The 17,745-nt window shown below is 43.3% G+C and overlaps 1 protein-coding gene across 4 annotated transcripts in view; it reads left to right on the top strand.

Moving 5' to 3' along the window:
- LOC134347278 (nipped-B-like protein) overlaps positions 1-17,745 on the top strand; it is a 518,044-nt gene that overhangs the window by 395,553 nt on the left and 104,746 nt on the right. For all 4 annotated transcript variants that reach the window (XM_063049674.1, XM_063049675.1, XM_063049673.1 and 1 more), the window contains 2 exons: positions 6,100-6,236; positions 16,727-16,867. In XM_063049674.1, the coding sequence (XP_062905744.1) occupies positions 6,100-6,236; positions 16,727-16,867 (278 nt within the window). The remainder of the gene's footprint in view (positions 1-6,099; positions 6,237-16,726; positions 16,868-17,745) is intronic.

The following is a 17,745-nucleotide window of genomic DNA, read 5'->3' as shown; positions in this document are numbered from 1 at the left end:
TTCAGTTCCGTAACGCGGTCCCTTAGGAGCTGCATCTCGGTGCACTTGGCGCAGATGTAGACGTCCGGGAGGCTTAGAGACTCCAGGGCCTCCCACATCCAACACCGAGAACAACAAACTGCCCTCACACTCATACTGCCCCTCTCCTCAAATAACAACAGAAAATGAATACCAAACCTTCCTCGCCTCGCCCGTTTCCACCTAAGTCTGTTGAGCCAAAGCCCTAAAGCCTTCACTCTGCTCCTGACTCACTCCGCCGCCTGCAAACTACGCTGCCTGCTGTATGAGGCTTTGTTCCTTTTAAATCTGCCACGCTGCACTGCTCGACATCACACGCCTGCGCAGTCCCGCCTCTCTGAATGCCATTGGAGAAAAAAATCCGAAAATTTCAAAAATGTCTTTCTCCGCACTCCCGCTCCGACTCTCAGACTTCCTTCTTCGAATCAAACCCGAAGCAGGATTTCTGCCCTTTTAAATCTGCCGCGCTGCACTGCCTGACGTCACACGCCTGCGCAGTCCCACCTCTCTGAACGCCGTTGGAGAAAAAAAACCGAAACTTTCAAAAATGTCTTTTTCCGCACTCCCGCTCCGACTCTCAGACTTACTTCTTCGAATCAAACCCTGAGGTCCTGAGAGTGGGTGCCTTTCCTGCAAAGAACCAGAGTGTCACTCCAGGTCAAGGTCTTCAAAAGAACTCCACACCCTGAAAAAGGGATGGGAAATGAGAGATATCAAAGATAGAAATAGAGCTTTTTCCGAAGATGTAAGCAAAGGAGTCGCCATTTAGTACCATCTTGACTTCGCCATGCCTCTTCTTCTAAGGTCCTCTGAAAGCTGTTTTGGTCAAGGCATGGTGCACGTAAACAGATCTTTCTAGAGAAGAGCAGGCTCTGTCAGTAACCTGACTTTGTGTGTCTTTATTATAGGGCAGGACACCTCCAATCTCACCTCATTTGATTGGAACACTTGACTCCAAATAGCTTTTGTAGAAGGTATTACCCCAGAGGTTCACATAATTTTTTGAACCTAGTCTGTGATTGTTTAAATGGTATACTCAGTATTGACGAGAAGTTCAATTGTTTGTGTGTTATTTGTTCAGGCAAATTGTGTTTATCTATTTTATGGCTTAGATGAAGATCAGACGGCATTTATGAGTGAGTAATGCTGAAAATCAGGTAATTGCAAAGGGTTTACAAGCTTTTTCTTGCAACTGTACATCAAAAGCAGCAGAGGTCCCAGCACAGATCGCTGCTGAACACCATTAATTACAGATCTCCAGCTCAAATAAGCCCTTTAAACCCTCTGTCTTCAATGCGCAAAGCAGTTCTGAATCCAAACAGTCAATTCACCTCGGACCCCATGCATCTTAATCTTCTGGATTAGCCTCCCATGAGGGACTTTGTCAGACGCCTTACTAAAATCCATGTAGATGACATCCATAGCCTTACCTTTATCAAGCTCTTTCATTGCCTGTCAAAGGACTGAAATCAAGTTGGTAAGACATGACCTCCCCTGCACAAAACCATGTTGCCTCTTCCTAATTAGGTCATGGGTTATATCCTATCGCTAAGAATGTTTTCCAACAATTTCCCTACAACTGACATGAAACTCACTGGTCTATAGTTCCTAAGGTTTTCCCTTGTCCCCTTATTAAATAGGTGTACAACATTGGCCACTCACCAGTCCTCATGGACTTCGCCTGTGTTGAGAGAGGACACGAAGATACTGGTCAAGGCCCCAGGAAATCTTGTCTCTTGCCTCCTTCGATAATCTGGAGTTAATCCCATCAGGCCCTGGGAACTCAACCACCTTAATACTCATTAGAAGGCCCAACACTTCCTCCTCCTTAGCATCTAAATGACTTGACATATTTATACACTCAGCACTGATCTCTTGGTCCTCTATATCCTTTTCCTTGGTAAATATTGAAGCAAAGTACTCATTAAGTACTTCACTCACATTCTATGCATCCAAGCAAATGTTTCCCCCTTTATCCTTGAGTGGTCCCACCATCTCCCTAGTTATGCTTTTACTCTTGATGAATGTATAAAATATTTTGGGATTCACCTTTAATCCTACTTGTCAAGGACTTTTCATGGCCCCTCCTGACTTTCCTAATTTCCTTCTTCAGTTCTTTTCTGGCTTCTTTTTACTCCTTTTGTGCTCTGTTTGATCCTGGCTTCCAAAGCTTACATACTTTTTTCTTCTTGATTAATTCATCACCTTTCTGGATATCCAGGGTTCTCTTATCTTTCCATCCCATACGTCCTTCTAACAGGAACATGACCTTTCCTGTATTACTGTGCAAGTGCAATTAATCTTTAAACACCCTCCACTTGTCCAGAGAAACAGTGTTCCCAGTTAACTCTTCTTAGTTCCTACTTAATGCCCTTGTAATTTCCCGGACTACAATTTAAAATTCAGGGTTTTACGCTGGGTTTGTTCCTTTCATACTTCATCTGTAGAATTGTTTTCTTCAGCATCTGCACTTACTGATTATATCATGACCATTTTCCTTGAATACTTGCTTAATGATAGTTGGTACTAAAATTTAATTTATTGAAATCTGTTTTAGTGATCTATTTTAACATTTGCAGTTATTGCACAGTGAATTAGCTGACCTGTTTGCAAATGTTGAGAACAACATGCAGACATCCCACCCTGCAAAAACTTATTTCAGGGAGGTAGCACCATCAATTTGTGGGAGACTTCTGCAATAGAGTAGCTCCTTAGCAGCTAGCCAGCTAGTTTAAATAATGTTAGCTATGCTAATGAACGAATGACACCTGTTAAACTCACCTCAACATGTCTTTCACAGTCTTAACCCACCATGGGCAATAGAAAAGTCACTGTTGTAAACAGTGCAGCGAACAACACTGTCATTATTTTTGACCCCTATTAGGCAGGGGTACACTTTAGTGTAGTCTGGGGTGACGTACGTTTTATACTTTGTTTGGAACACTCTGCCATGGCGCACGCGCACGCGCGCTCTCTCTCTCTCTCTCTCTCGTGGTCACTCGTGCTCTCTCAAGCGCTCTCGCTTGCTTTCTCTCTCGCTCGCGCTCACTCTCTCTTGTGGTTGCTCACGCGCTCTCGCACTCTCTTGCTCTCTCGTCACTCGCGCGCTCTCGCTTGCTTTCTCTCTCGCTCTCTCTCACTCTCTCTTGTGGTTGCTCGTGCGCTCTCGCACTCTCTCTCTTGCTCTCTCGTCACTCGCGCGCTCTCAAGCACTCTCACTTGCTTTCTCTCTCGCTCTCTCTCACTCTCTCTTGTGGTTGCTCGTGCGCTCTCGCACTCTCTCTCTTGCTCTCTCGTCACTCGCGCGCTCTCAAGCGCTCTCGCTTGCTTTCTCTCTCTCTCTCGTGGTCACTCGTGCTCTCTCAAGCGCTCTCGCTTGCTTTCTCTCTCGCTCTCTCTCACTCTCTCTTGTGGTTGCTCACGCGCTCTCGCACTCTCTCTCTTGCTCTCTCGTCACTCGCGCGCTCTCAAGCGCTCTCGCTCGCGCTCACTCTCTCTTGTGGTTGCTCACGCGCTCTCGCACTCTCTTGCTCTCATGTCACTCGCGCGCTCTCGCACTCTCTCTCTTGCTCTCTCGTCACTCGCGCGCTCTCGCTTGCTTTCTCGCTCTCTCTCGTGGTCACTCGTGCTCTCTCAAGCGCTCTCGCTTGCTTTCTCTCTCGCTCGCTCTCACTCTTGCTCTCGTCACTCGCGCGCTCTCAAGCGCTCTCGCTTTCTCTCTCGCTCGCTCTCACTCTCTCTTGTGGTTGCTCACGCGCTCTCGCACTCTCTCTCTTGCTCTCTCGTCACTCGCGCGCTCTCAAGTGCTCTCGCTTGCTTTCTCTCTCGCTCTCTCTCTCGTGGTCACTCGTGCTCTCTCAAGCGCTCTCGCTTGCTTTCTCTCTCGCTCTCTCTCACTCTCTCTTGTGGTTGCTCACGCGCTCTCGCACTCTCTCTCTTGCTCTCTCGTCACTCACGCGCTCTCACTTGCTGTCTCTCTCTCTCTCTCTCTCTCTCGTGGTCACTCGTGCTCTCTCAAGCGCTCTCGCTTGCTTTCTCTCTCGCTCGCTCTCACTCTCTCTTGTGGTTGCTCACGCGCTCTCGCACTCTCTCTTGCTCTCGTCACTCGCGCGCTCTCAAGCGCTCTCGCTTGCTGTCTCTCTCGCTCGCTCTCACTGTCTCTTGTGGTTGCTCACGCGCTCTCGCACTCTCTCTTGCTCTCTCGTCACTCGCGCGCTCTCGATGGCTTTCTCTCTCGCTCGCGCTCACTCTCGTGGTTGCTCACACGCTCTCGCACTCTCTCTCTTGCTCTCGTCACTCGCGCGCTCTCAAGCACTCTCGCGCGCTTTCTCTTTCGCTCTCTCGTCACTCACGCGCTCTCAAGCACTCTCGCTCGCGCGTTCTCGCTTTCTGTCTCGTTCTCTCACTTGCTTGCTCTCGCTCTCAAAAAAATTGATTTCCGTGATATTGTATATAATTTGCGGGCATCAGGGAGCCACTATTAATATGCGGGAGACTCCCGGAACTTCCGGGAGAGGTGGGATGTCTGAACATCAGAGACCCATGGTTTTCAGTGATTTTCCAAAATATTTTGAGCCACCTTTCTTTCAATACAATGCTCCTTTCATGGTTCAGAAGATTCCAACCTTCCATGATATCCAAATTCACTCATTCCACTGTCCACCCACTTATGAGGATAAGTTGGCCTTTTCTCTTTGGAGTGAAGGAGGCTAAGAGGTGATTTAAGAGATTACAAAATGATCAGAGGCATAGATTAAGTGGATATACAAAATGATCAGAGGCATAGATTAAGTGGATATCCAAAGGCTCTTTTTAAAAGTGGAAATGTTTTAAGGTGACTGGGAGATATCAGCAGTAAATGTTTTACACAGAGTAATGGGTGTGTGGTATTAAAGAAATTCTTAAATAGGCACATGGATGATACAAAAATGGAGGGCTATGTAGCAGGAAAGGGTTGGATTGATCTTAGAGTAAGTTATAAGGCCAGCATAACATTCTTAACCAAAAGGTCTTTACTGTGCTGTCGAGTTCTTTGTTCAACTGAAGTAGTTGTATTACCTTTATATAACTTTTTTTTTTGCTCAATATTGAACCAAACTGCCTCTACTCTGTTGATTATTTCTCATGGCAGAACAGTGCTGATTGTCATCCCCTCTACTGCCTCAAAATAAGGACTGCATTTCATTCAACACCTGTCAAGCCTTTTCCAGATTAGATAAGATCAAGCTCATTATCCCTGATCCTGGCACCTGGGAAGCAACATACCATCCTGGCATCTCCTTTATGAACACAGATCTTTTGTCAGTCAATCTAGTATCAAGTCTCATGTCACTACTGGTTTGTTTTTGCCAGTTCCTGCTGAGCCTCAGAGCTAGTACTGTGCACTGAGAGGTCACCTCTCTAAAGTGTCTAGTGACATATAGAGTCATAGAGAAGTACAGCACAGAAACAGGCCCTTCAGCCGTTCTAGTCCATTCCAAAACCATTTAAACTGCCTTCTCCCATCGACCTGCACCATGTCCATAACCCTCCATATCCCTACGATCCATGTACCAATCCAAACATGTTGCTGAGGGGGAATGATCATGGGAATCCTGCTCTGACTGCCTGCTCCCTCTACCTTTCCAGTTAAACCCATCTACCTTCCTCCTGCATCTTGGGTTTGATCACCTCATTAATAAACCAAATCAAATCAAATCAATTTACTAAACTTGCTAATAAAATTCTTGCCTTTGATGCTCTCAGCATCCAGGATGGTGCGAAGTATATCCAACTCCAGCTCCAGTTCCTCAATTCTGTTTGTCAGGACCTGTAACTGGTCACACTTCCACAAGTGTAGTCCTCAGCGAATTGAAAGTTGCAGTTGGAGCCTTTAGTTCCAAACTCTCCCAATTACAAGAGACAACCATGTAGTATCATTACAGCTACTCTCTCAGAATTAGAGTTTAACTTGAGATCATTTTAATTTTTCTAAACTAAATGGATAAGAACACTGCTGCTCCCTTGTCTCCTCAAAAGGCTATCTGTTTCTTCCAGATGCTTTGGTTATGACGGTTAACTCCAGTTTGTTTCTCCCTACAGATTCAGATAGTAAAGGCATGAATACCAACTGTCTGGTAGCCTGCTTAATCACCTTATACCTGTTCAGCAAAATCCAGCCTCATCTGATGGTGAAACATGCAATGACACTGCAGCCATATCTTACCACAAAGTGCAATGTAAGTATCTAACCTCAGCGGCAGGAATCAAATCAAATCAAGTTTAATTATCATTCAGATCATACATAGATACAGCTGAACGAGACTGCATTCCTTTGGGACCGAAATGCAAACATCAAAATGGCAAGTAACATAATTAAAAATAGCGAGCAAAGAAGCATGTTCACTCAAGGAAAAAAAACATATATAGTTCAAGAACCTGAGCAACAATGTCTGGCAATCAGTGGTACAATCTCCCCAGCGGTGTGCAGATGCACACAATCCAGGCTGTCATTCCACCATTTGAACACCAGAGGGCAGCAACGAATGGAGAGGCCAGGCCCCAGCCGAGCATCGACACCATCTCACCTGGTCTGCAGCAGCAGGCAAGCCTGAGGCTTGAGGGCTAGTCCTCACTACAACCTAGGCTACACAACTCCCATGTCGACTGTCCCTCCATCAGACAAGGATAACAGGCCTGTGACAACTTACATTATCACTGTCCGACAGAGTCTTGTGATAGCAAGTGAAACATCCAAGACAATCTCCCAGGGTTATACTGCACCAACTTCGATGCTTCCAGGTAGCAGGCGGGTACATAGTCTGCAGCCAGATCAGCTCTTCCATACCTAAACTGACTCCTCCAATATCCTGACAGTCTCCTTTCCTGAAATTCCAACCAACTCCTTGACACCTCAGCAGGCTCCTCCTCCAACATCACAGCTGGCCCCTTTGACACTTCTGCCAACCCCATCTCCATCATCATGGCCGGCCCCTTTCGACACCTCAGCTGGCTCAGATGCCGACAGCAGTCCAGCTACTCCAATCAACGAGCAGCCTTGCAGTACCTGAAATTCTTGGAGTCGAATTGTCTTTGGATTGTTAAAAAAACAAATTTTACAAAGAAAACAGCACCTTTGGTTGGCCCCCAAGAGGCCGCTGCATTTACATGCACTGCCGTCTTACTGAAAGATGTTATTGGGGGGGGGGGGGGAATTTCTGAGCAGTGAGTCAGTCTGCATTTAGGACAACAAGCATATTAATAGATGATGACCAGTATATCTGTGTTAGGAAAGATCCTGTCTGTCCATTTGATTAAATTTTTCAAATATACAGTGGATCCCGGTTAATTGGGACACATCGGGACCAGTACATTTTGGCCCAATTAAGTGGCTGCCCCATTTAGCTGAAGTCACAAGGAAATGATTAAAAAGGCGTAAAAAAAAGACAAAGAACTGAAAAAAAAGATGTAGTGCCCAAGAAGAGTTTATTTGTAAGACACAGTACTGCTTAACAGTAAAAGTTATGTATTTAAATGAATACAGAACAAATCAGAACACTACCACTATTACTACAGTGCTATAAAACTGTATGTTTCTAATAGTTATCAATGGAGGAATTCATCCAGTGTACGCTGCCGTGTTCTTTTATTAACTGGAAATGAACAATATCAGCACAGAAACCCAGTGCAGATAATACACTGTCCTCATATAATGCTTTCGATGGTAGCATCCTCCAACTCTTCATTTTCATTGTCATATCAAGATGATTGTCTAGACTTTCAAATTCTTTGTAGTTCGTAACTTGTTGAAGTACTGAAATCATTTAATTTTCACTTCTGGGCCTTTCTGGCATCTCCAAGCCTGAATACTTTAAACCGTAGTCAACTATCAGTGACAAAAATCAGTGCTTTTTGATCAGAAACACAAGCAACAGACACTATTTAAAAACTGTTCGCTCTAGGCACAGCGTAGCATCTAATGGCTGCACAAGTGCACGCAACTGATGCTAGCTAGAAACTGTTTGACAACAGTCTTCTGTCCCAAATAAGCGGCTGCTGATTTCACTGATGGCCTAATTAACCGAATCTACTATATATTGATGAGGGCAGCATGTTTAGTGTGGTCTACATGCACTTCAGTGAGGTCTTCAGTAAATTGCCACATGGGTCCAACAGTTCAGAACAGGAATCGTGTAAATTGTCCTGCGTGCATTATAAATTGACATATTTAATTCATTATAGTGATATTGCAGAAAACAAACAGGAAGGTGGAAGAACTTGGTGGTTCAAGTAACAGCTATAGAGTCAACATTTTAGGTCAAGGTGCTGGATCAGGACTTGAGGGAAAAGGAAAAATGGCCAATATATAACAGTACATAGGGTTAATAGGTTATAGTGGACCACATGAGGAGGATTGACTGGCAGATGCAGTCAGGTGAGCAGCAGTGGGAAGAAATGGGAAAGAAAATAGGTGAGTTTGCATGGGAGGAAAACATGGGAATTCGTATTGATTCCCAAAGTTAGAAAAATCAATGTTCATACTGTTGGCCTGTAAGCTACCGAAGCAGGAGATGAGATGTTCTTCTACTTTGCACTTGGCCTTGCCATGGCAGTGGAGAATGCTGAGTACAGATAGGTCAGTGTGGGAATGGTTCCAGATGCTCAAGATGACAATTAGGAATAATCTCGTAGTCTAAAGTTGGTTTCTGTGGTGGTGTACAGCAAAGATACAGAAACAAAATTAGGCCATTAAGAACCATAGAGCATTACAGCACAGAAACAGGCCTTTTGGCTGTGCCAAACCATCTTTCTGCCTAGTCCCACTGACCTGCACCTGGACTATATCCTTCCATACACCTCTCCTCCATGTACCTGTCCAAGTTTTTCTTAAATGTTAAAAGTGAGCCCGGGTTTACCACTTCATCTGGCAGCTCATTCCCCACTCACACCACTCTCTGTGTGAAGAAGCCCCCCCCCCATGTTCCCTTTAAACTTTTCCCCCTTCACCCTCAACTCATGTCCTCTGGTTTTTTTCTTCCATAGCCTCAGTGGAAAAAGCCTGCTTGCATTCACTCTTATCTATACCCATCATAATTTTATATACCTCCATCAACTCTCCCCTCATTCTTCTACGGTCCAGGGAATAAAGTCCTAACCTATTCAACCTTTCTCTGTAACTCAGTTTCTCAAGTCCCGGCAACAACCTTGTAAACCTTCTCTGCACTCTTTCAACCTTATTAATATCCTTCCTGTAATTAGGTGACCAAAACTGCACACAATGCTCCAAATTCAGCCTCACCAGTGCCTTATACAACCTTGTCATAACATTCCAACTCTTATACTGAATACTTTGATTTATAAAGGCCAATGTACCAAAAGCTCTCTTTACGACCCTATCTACCTGTGACACCACTTTTAAGGAATTTTGTATCTGTATTCCCAGATTTTACTGCACTCCTCAGTGCCCTACCATTTACCTTGGGTCTACCTTGGTTTGTCCTTCCTTGGTTTGTCTGTATTAAACTCCATCTGCCATTTTTCAGCCCATTTTTCCAGCTGGTCCAAATCCCTCTGCAAGCTTTGAAAACCTTCCTCACTGTCCACTACACCTCCAATCTTTGTGTCATCGGCAAATTTGCTGATCCAATTTACCACATTATCATCCAGATCATTGATATAGATGATAAATAACAATGGACCCAGCACTGATCCCTGTGGCACACCACTAGTCACAGGCCTCCACTCAGAGAAGCAATCCTCCACTACCCCTCTCTGGCTTCTTCCATTGAGCCAATGTCTAATCCAATTTACTACCTCTCCATGTATACCTAGCGACTGAATCTTCGTAACTAACCTCCCATGCGGGACCTTGTCAAAGACTTTACTGAAGTCCACATACACAACATCCACTGCCGTCCCTTCATCCACTTTCCTGGTAACCTCCTCGAAAAACTCTTAATAGATTGGTTAAACATGACCTACCACGCACAAAGCCATGTTAGCTCTCCCTAATAAGTCCCTGTCTATCCAAATACTTGTAGAATCCTATCTCTTAGTACCTCCTCCAATAATTTACCAGCCTATAATTTCCCAGATTACTTTTAGAGCCTTTTTTAAATAACGGAATGACATGAACTATCCTCCAATCCTCCGGCACCTCACCCGTAGATACCGACATTTTAAATATATCTGCCAGGGCCCCTGCAATTTCAACACTAGTCTCCTTCAAGGTCTGAGGGAATACCCTGTCAGGTCCTGGGGATTTATCTACTCTGATTTGCCTCAAGATAGCAAGCACCTCCTCCTCCTCAATCTGTATAGGTTCCATGACCTCACTACTTGTTTGCCTTATTTCCATTGACTCCATGCCAGTTTCCTTAGTAAATACAGACGCAAAAAACCCATTTAAGATCTCCCCCATTTCTTTTGGTTCCATACATAGCCGACCACTCTGACCTTCAAGAGGACCAATTTTATCCCTTACTATCCTTCTGCTCTTAATATACCTGTAGAAGCTCTTTGGATTATCCTTCACCGTGACTGCGAAAACAACCTCATGTCTTCTTTTAGCCCTCCTGATTTCTTTCTTAAGTTTTTTTTTGCACTTTTTATACTCCTCAAGCACCTTATTTGCTCCCTTCCTATACATGTCATACATCTCTCTCTTCTTCTTTATGAGAGTTCCAATATCCCTTGAGAACCAAGGTTCCTTATTCTTATTCACTTTGCCTTTAATCCTGACAGGAACATACAAACTCTGCACTCTCAAAATTTCTCCTTTGAAGGCCTCCCACTTACCAATCACATCCTTGCCAGAGAACAACCTGTCCCAATCCACGCTTTTTAGATCCTTTCTCATTTCTTCAAATTTGGCCTTTTTCCGGTTTAGAACCTCAACCCGAGGACCAGATCTATCATTATCCATGAGCAAGTTGAAACTAATGGTGTTATGATCACTGGAACCAAAGTGTTCCCCTACACACACTTCCGTCACCTGTCCTAACTCATTTCCTAATAGGAGATCTAATATTGTATCCTCTCTAGTTGGTACCTCTATATATTGATTTAGAAAACTTTCCTGAACACATTTTACAAACTCTAACCTGTCTAGACCTTTAACAGTATGGGAATCCCAATCAATATATGGAAAATTAAAATCCCCTACTATCACAACTTTGTTTCCTGCAGTTGTCTGCTATCTGTCTGCAGATTTGCTCCTCTAATTCTCACTGACTATGGGTGGTCTATAATATAACCCCATTAATGTGGTCCTACCTTTCCTGTTTCTCAGCTCCACCCATATGGCCTTGGTAGACAAGCCCTCTAATCTGTCCTCCCTGCCTGAGCACTGCCGTAACATTTTCTCTGACTAGCAATGCACCCTTCCACCCTTCATTCCTCCGCCTCTATCACATCTGAAACATCGGAACCCTGGAACATTAAGCTACCAGTCCTGCCCCTCCTGCAGCCAAGTTTCACTAATGGCTATAATGTCGTAATTCCATGTGTCAATCCATGCCCTCAGCTCGTCAGCCTTCCCCACAATACTCCTTGCATTGAAATAGACACACCCCAGAAGATTATTACCACCACACACAACCCTTCTATTTGTGACTTTGCATGAACTTGTAACATCATTTATTTTCACCCCCGCTCCATTTATCTGCTGTGGCGCTCTGGTTCCCATCCCCCTGCAAATCTAGTTTAAACCCTTCCCAATAGCAATAACAAACCTCCCTGCAAGCATATTGGTCCCCTTGTAGTTCAGGTGTAACCCGTCTCTCTTGTACAGGCCGATAGTCTGCTCCACCATTCCATCGTGGCTGGTTTATTATCCATCTCAACTCCATTCTCCTGCCTTTGCCCTCCCCGTAGTCTTTGATGACCTTATTAATCAAGAACCCATCAACCTCTGCTTTAAAAATATTCAATGACCGGATCTCCTGAGCTCTCTGTAGCAATGAATTCCACAAATTCACCACCTGCTGGCTTAAGAAATTTTCCCTCATCTCTGTTATAAAGGGATGTCCCTTTATTCTGGGACTATGCCCTCTGGTCCTAGACTCCCCCACTATAGGAAACATCTTCTCCACATCAACTCTATCTAGGCCTTTCAATAGGTTTCAATGAAATCCCCCCCTCATTCTTCTCATCATTCTGGAGGGACCCAAAACTACCCTCAATACTCTGTGCAGTCTGACCAATGTCTTATAAAGCTTCAGCATTACATCCTTGATTTTGTACTCTAGTCCTCTCGAAAGAGGTGACATAGAGTCGTCGTGGTTGGAGCTAAGAAACTGCAAGAGTAGAAAGACCCTGATGGGAGTTGTATACAGACCCCCAAACAGTAGTAAACATTTGGTCTACAAATTACAAGGGAGATAATGAATGCATGCCAAAAGAGCAATGTTACAATAGTCATGGGGGATTTCAATATGCATGTTGATTGGAAAATCAGGTTGGTGTTGGATCCCAAGAGGGGGAATTTCTAGAATACCTACAAGATGGCTTTTTAGAGCAGCTTTGGTTGAGCCCAGTAAGGGATCAACTAATCTAGATTGGGTGTTGTGCAATGAACCAGAACCCTTAGGGGGGCCAGTGATCATAATATAGACTTCTAAGACTAGAGGACACAGCCTCAGAATAGAGAGGCGTCCTGTTAGTATGGAGATAAGGAGGAATTTCTTTAGCTAGGGAGTAGTGAATATGTGGAATTCTTTGCCACAGGCAGCTATGGAGGCCAAGTCTTTATGTATATTTAATGACAGAGGTTGAGAGATTCTTGAGTAGTCAGGGAATGAAGGGGTACGGGGAGAAGGCAAGAGGTTGGGGCTGAGAGGAAAATTGGATCAGCCTTGATGAAATGGTAAAGTTAAAGTCAGATGTATCAGTATTATAGTGAAGTAAAAAGTATTACAAAGGCATGAGAAGAACTGACCAAAATTGATTGGGAAGGAACACTAGCAGGGATGACGGCAGAACATCAATAGCTGGAACTTTCGGGAGCAATTTGTAAGGCGCAGAATATGTACAGTTGCAAGAAAAAGTTTGTGAACTCTTTGCAGTTACCTGGTTTTCCTTATCCAAGAAAGGATATGCTGACATTGGAGAGTGTTCAAAGAAGGTTCCTTAAAATGATTCTAGGATTGAATGGCTTGTCATATGAAGAGCGTTTGATGGCTCTGGGCCTGTATTCACCAGAATCAGAGGAATGAGAGATGGCTGAATTAAAACCTATCAAATGGTGAAAGGCCTTGATAGAATGGATATGGAGGGGATGTTTCCTGTGGTGGAAAAGTCTTAAGACCAGAGGACACGGCCTCAGAATTGAGGGGTGTCTTTTTGGAACGACAATGAAGAGGAATTTCTTTAGCCAGAGAATGGTGATTCTGTGGAATTCATTGCAACAGGTGGCTGTGGAGGCTGTCATTGGATGTATTTAAGGCCAAAGTTGATAAATTCTTGATTAGTCAGGACATGAAGGGATGCAGGGAGAAAGCAGAAGATTGGGACTGAGAGGGAAAATGGATCAGCCTTGATGAAATGGTGGAGCATACTTGATGGGCCAAATGGCCTAATTTTGCTCCTACATCTTATGGTTTAACATTGCATTTGCCTTCCATACCACTGACTTGCCCTGCAAGTTAACCTTTAGAAAATCCTGCGCAAGATCTCCAAAGTCCTTTTGCACCACTGATTTTTGTACTTTCTCCCTATTTAGAAAATAGCCAATGCCTTTATATCTTCTACCAAAATGCATGACCATACACTTCCCTACACAATATCCCATCTGCCACTTCTTTGCCCATTCTCCTGATACGTGTAAGTCCTTCTGCAGTCTCCCTGCTTCCTCAACACCATCAACCCTCCACGTATCTTACTGTGGCACTTACTGTCATGTACACTGACAGTTTTGGATATAAATAGTCATACAGACCAGAAACAGGCAAACTGATCCATGCTAACCAAAATGCGTTTAGGTTAGAGTCATAGAAAAGTACATCACAGAAACAAGCATTTTGGCTCATCTAGTCCATGCCAAAACCATTTAAACTGCCCACTCCCATCAACATGGCCCTCCATACCCCTTCTATCCATGTACCTATCCAGATTTCACTTAAATGTTGAATTTGAGCTTGCATGCATTTGTGGTGACAGTTTATTCCACACTTTCACAACCTTCTGAGTGAAGAAGTTTCCCCTCATGTTCTGTTTAAACTTGTCACCTTTCACCCTTAAACCCATGACCTCTAGTTGTAGTCCCATCCAACCTCAGTGGGAAAAGCCTGCTTGCATTTGCCCTATCTATACATCTTATAATTTTCTATATCTCTATCAAATCTCTCAATCTTTTGTGTTCTTAAAAAATACAGTCCTAACCTATTCAAGGCAATGTGGTAAAAGCTTTCTTTACCTGTGACGCTACTTTAAATGAACCTTGGACCTGTATTCCCAGGTCCCTTTGTTCTACCACACTCCACAGTGCCCTACTGTTCACTTTGTAAGACTTGGCTTTTAAGGTTAGTCCTACCGAAGTGCAAAACCTTGTACTTGTCTGCATTAAATTCCATCTGTCATTTTTCAGCCTATTTTTCCAGCTGATGCAGATCCCCTTGCAATCCATAATAGCCTTTCTCACTGTCCACTACACTCCCAATCTTGGTGTCATCTGCAAATTTGATGATCCAGTTCACATTATCATCCAGATCATTGATAGAGATTATGAGCAACAAAGGACCCAGCACCAATCCCTGCAGCACACCACTAGTCACAGGACTCCAGTTAGAAAGGCAACCATCTACTACCACTCTCTGGCTTCTCCCACAAAACTAATGTCTAATCCAGTCTACTACCTGATCCTGAGCGCTAAGCAACAGGACCTTCTTGACCACCTCCCATGCAGGACCTTGTAAAATACCACGTAGACAATATCCACTGCCTTCGTCCATTTTTCTGGTAACTTACTCAAAAGTTTAAAATTGGTTTGACATGACCTATCATGCACAAAGCTATGCTGACTATCCTTAATCAGTCCTTGTCTATCCAAATGCTTATATATCCAGTCCCATTTGACATCATTTGGCCCTTAACCTTAAACCTTTCCAATCCATGGACCTGTCCAGTTGTCATTTCAAACTGTATCTGCCTCAACCACTTCTTCTCGCATCTCATTCCATATACTTATCACACTTTGTGTAAAAAAAAGTTGCCCTGCAAGTTCCTATTAAAACTTTCCCCTCTCACCTCTAGCACCTTATGTCCTCTAGTTCTTTCTTCCCCAACCCTGTGAAAAAGACATACATCCTATCTAATCCCCTCATAATTTGTACACTTCTATAAGAATAAAGTCTCTGTTTCCTACACTTCAAAGAATAAAGTCCTAGCCTGTACAACCTCTCCCTTTTAACTCATTACTCAAGTCCTGGCAACATCCTTGTAAATCTTTTCTTTACTCTTTTCCAGTTTAACAATATCTTCTTTGCAGCAGGCTGACCAAAACTAAACGTAGTGCTTATGTGGCCTTACCAGATCTAGTACAACCTCACCATGACCGCCAATGTTTATACTCAATGCCGTGACTGTGAAACCACCTTCACCACCCTGTGACCTGTGACTCCACTTTCAGGAAACCATGTACTTGAATTCTAGGTCTTTCTGTTTAACACCATTCATTCACTGTAAAACTCTTACTTTGATTTGACTTTCACACTGATCAGTATTTAACTTCCTTTGCCATTCTTTGCTCAGACAATCAAGATCCCCCAGTTATATTTGATAATCTTCTTCACTGTCCGCTAAACTATCTATTTTGGGTCATCTGCAAGGTTATTGGCACCAATCCGTGAGGCACAACCCTAATCACAGCCTCTAGTCTGAGAAACAACTTTCTGCCACCATCCTATTAGTATCCGCAGCTGGCTTAATGGTAGGAGATGTGCAGAGCAGACTCGGTGCACCAAATAGTCTAATACTGCTCCTATATCTTGTGGTCTAATAAGATTACAGATAATGCAAAAATTGGTGGTGTTGGTAATAAAGAGCAGGCTACAGGATATTATTGATTTGTTGGTAAGGTGGGCAGTGCAATGGTATGTGGAATTTAATCCCACTGAGTGTGAGGTGAGCCATTTAGAGTTGAGCACGTACAAATGTGGAGTATTGAGGAACAAAGGGAGCTTGGTGAAGCAGGCATTTGGCAACTTGCCTTCATTGTGCAGAATGATGGTGAGAGCTCACTTGCAGTATTTGTATACTGTTCTGATTCCCAACTATGGGAAATGTGTCTGAATTAGAAAAGCGTACAGAAAAAGTTCAGAAGGGTGTTACCAGGACTGGAGGCTAAGGGATTCCAGAGAAGTGGTAGAGTTGGCCGCAATTACATTTGAACAGCTACTTCTACAGGTACATAGATAGGAAAGGTTTGGAGGTAAATGGGACTAACTACAAGATACTTTGGTTTTGTGGATGAGATGGGCCAAAAGGACCTATTTTCATGCTGCAATGTTCCTTGCTATCCAAGGGTCTATGAAAATTGGTGGAAAGCTGAATAAGGTGGTGAAGAAAAATATGTTTCTTTATGATCTATGACTAAACAGATTGGTATAATCGGTAGTTCCAGTAGAGTATTCTGCATTACCTGAATCTGTGCTGTAATGGTATGAAATGAAATAGGTGGGCATTGTGGGCTGTATGTTCTTCTCTATTTCCTATTTGATCTTTTCATTTCTAGACACAGAGTGACTTCCTTGTCATCTGTAACGTGGCAAAGATTTTGGAACTAGTTGTTCCGTTGATGGAGCATCCGAGTGAGACCTTCTTGGCGACTATAGAGGAAGACCTCATGAAACTTATCCTCAAACATGGAATGACGGTAAGAATCTAGGGTGGATATAAGTAAACAGGTTTGAACTACAAAATTCAGTTTCTGCAATGTGATGAGCTATACTGCAGAAGTTAGTACAAGTCATGAGTACTAAAGCTTGCAAAGCAAATACCTTTGTGAAGTTGAGATTCCTATCAATAATGAGAGGATGAATGACCTAATCTTGTTTCTAAGTTGGTCAACCACTGTAAAAAATGAAAAGAGAGACCAAGTGCAGTTCAGAGTGTACTGCGCCTGAGCTCGAAGGTAACTTTAGAGAAATGAAATAAAGGAGATTTGCTGGTGTTTGCAAAGTTGGCGTAGTGGCTGATGTTTTTGTATGGTCAGTGATTGTTGTTCGGATTGGAAAGAGGCTCTTTGCATAATAGGATTGCTCTGCTTTTACTTCATGATAATGATCTGAACTTGGGTATGTGTAGTTGTCATGGTCATTGATTTCAGATCAGGCAAACAGGTCAAATTTCACCCTCAAGAATGTAGGTGGTACTTTATAGGAATAATGGAGAGCTAGTATAAACCAAAAGCTGCAATTTTAGCAAGATGTAGGAATTGAGACAGTTAGAGTCTAAATACATAAGTCTTCAAGAGAAACAGAACATTTTGATGCTTTTTATTTTAAAGATTTTAAATTAATTTTATTTTTTTATTTAAATTTATCTTAATAAAAATGAAACCTTCAAAACAAAGGGCTAGAATCATAGAAAATTTATGATAGGGGAAGAATCTGGGCCTTCACAAGAACACAAGAAAATTAGAACAGGACTAGGCCAGCAGGCTCTTCAAGCCTGGTGCTCCCTTCACCGTGATCATAGCTATCCTTGCTGGCTTACGAATTTCCCTGCCGCAGGAATTTCATCTTTCCCTTA

Source organism: Mobula hypostoma, chromosome 5, assembly GCF_963921235.1.
Source record: "Mobula hypostoma chromosome 5, sMobHyp1.1, whole genome shotgun sequence".
NCBI lineage: Eukaryota > Metazoa > Chordata > Chondrichthyes > Myliobatiformes > Myliobatidae > Mobula > Mobula hypostoma.
The sequence above is the reverse complement of the archived record's forward strand: the minus strand, read 5'-3'. Positions and strand labels throughout refer to the sequence as shown.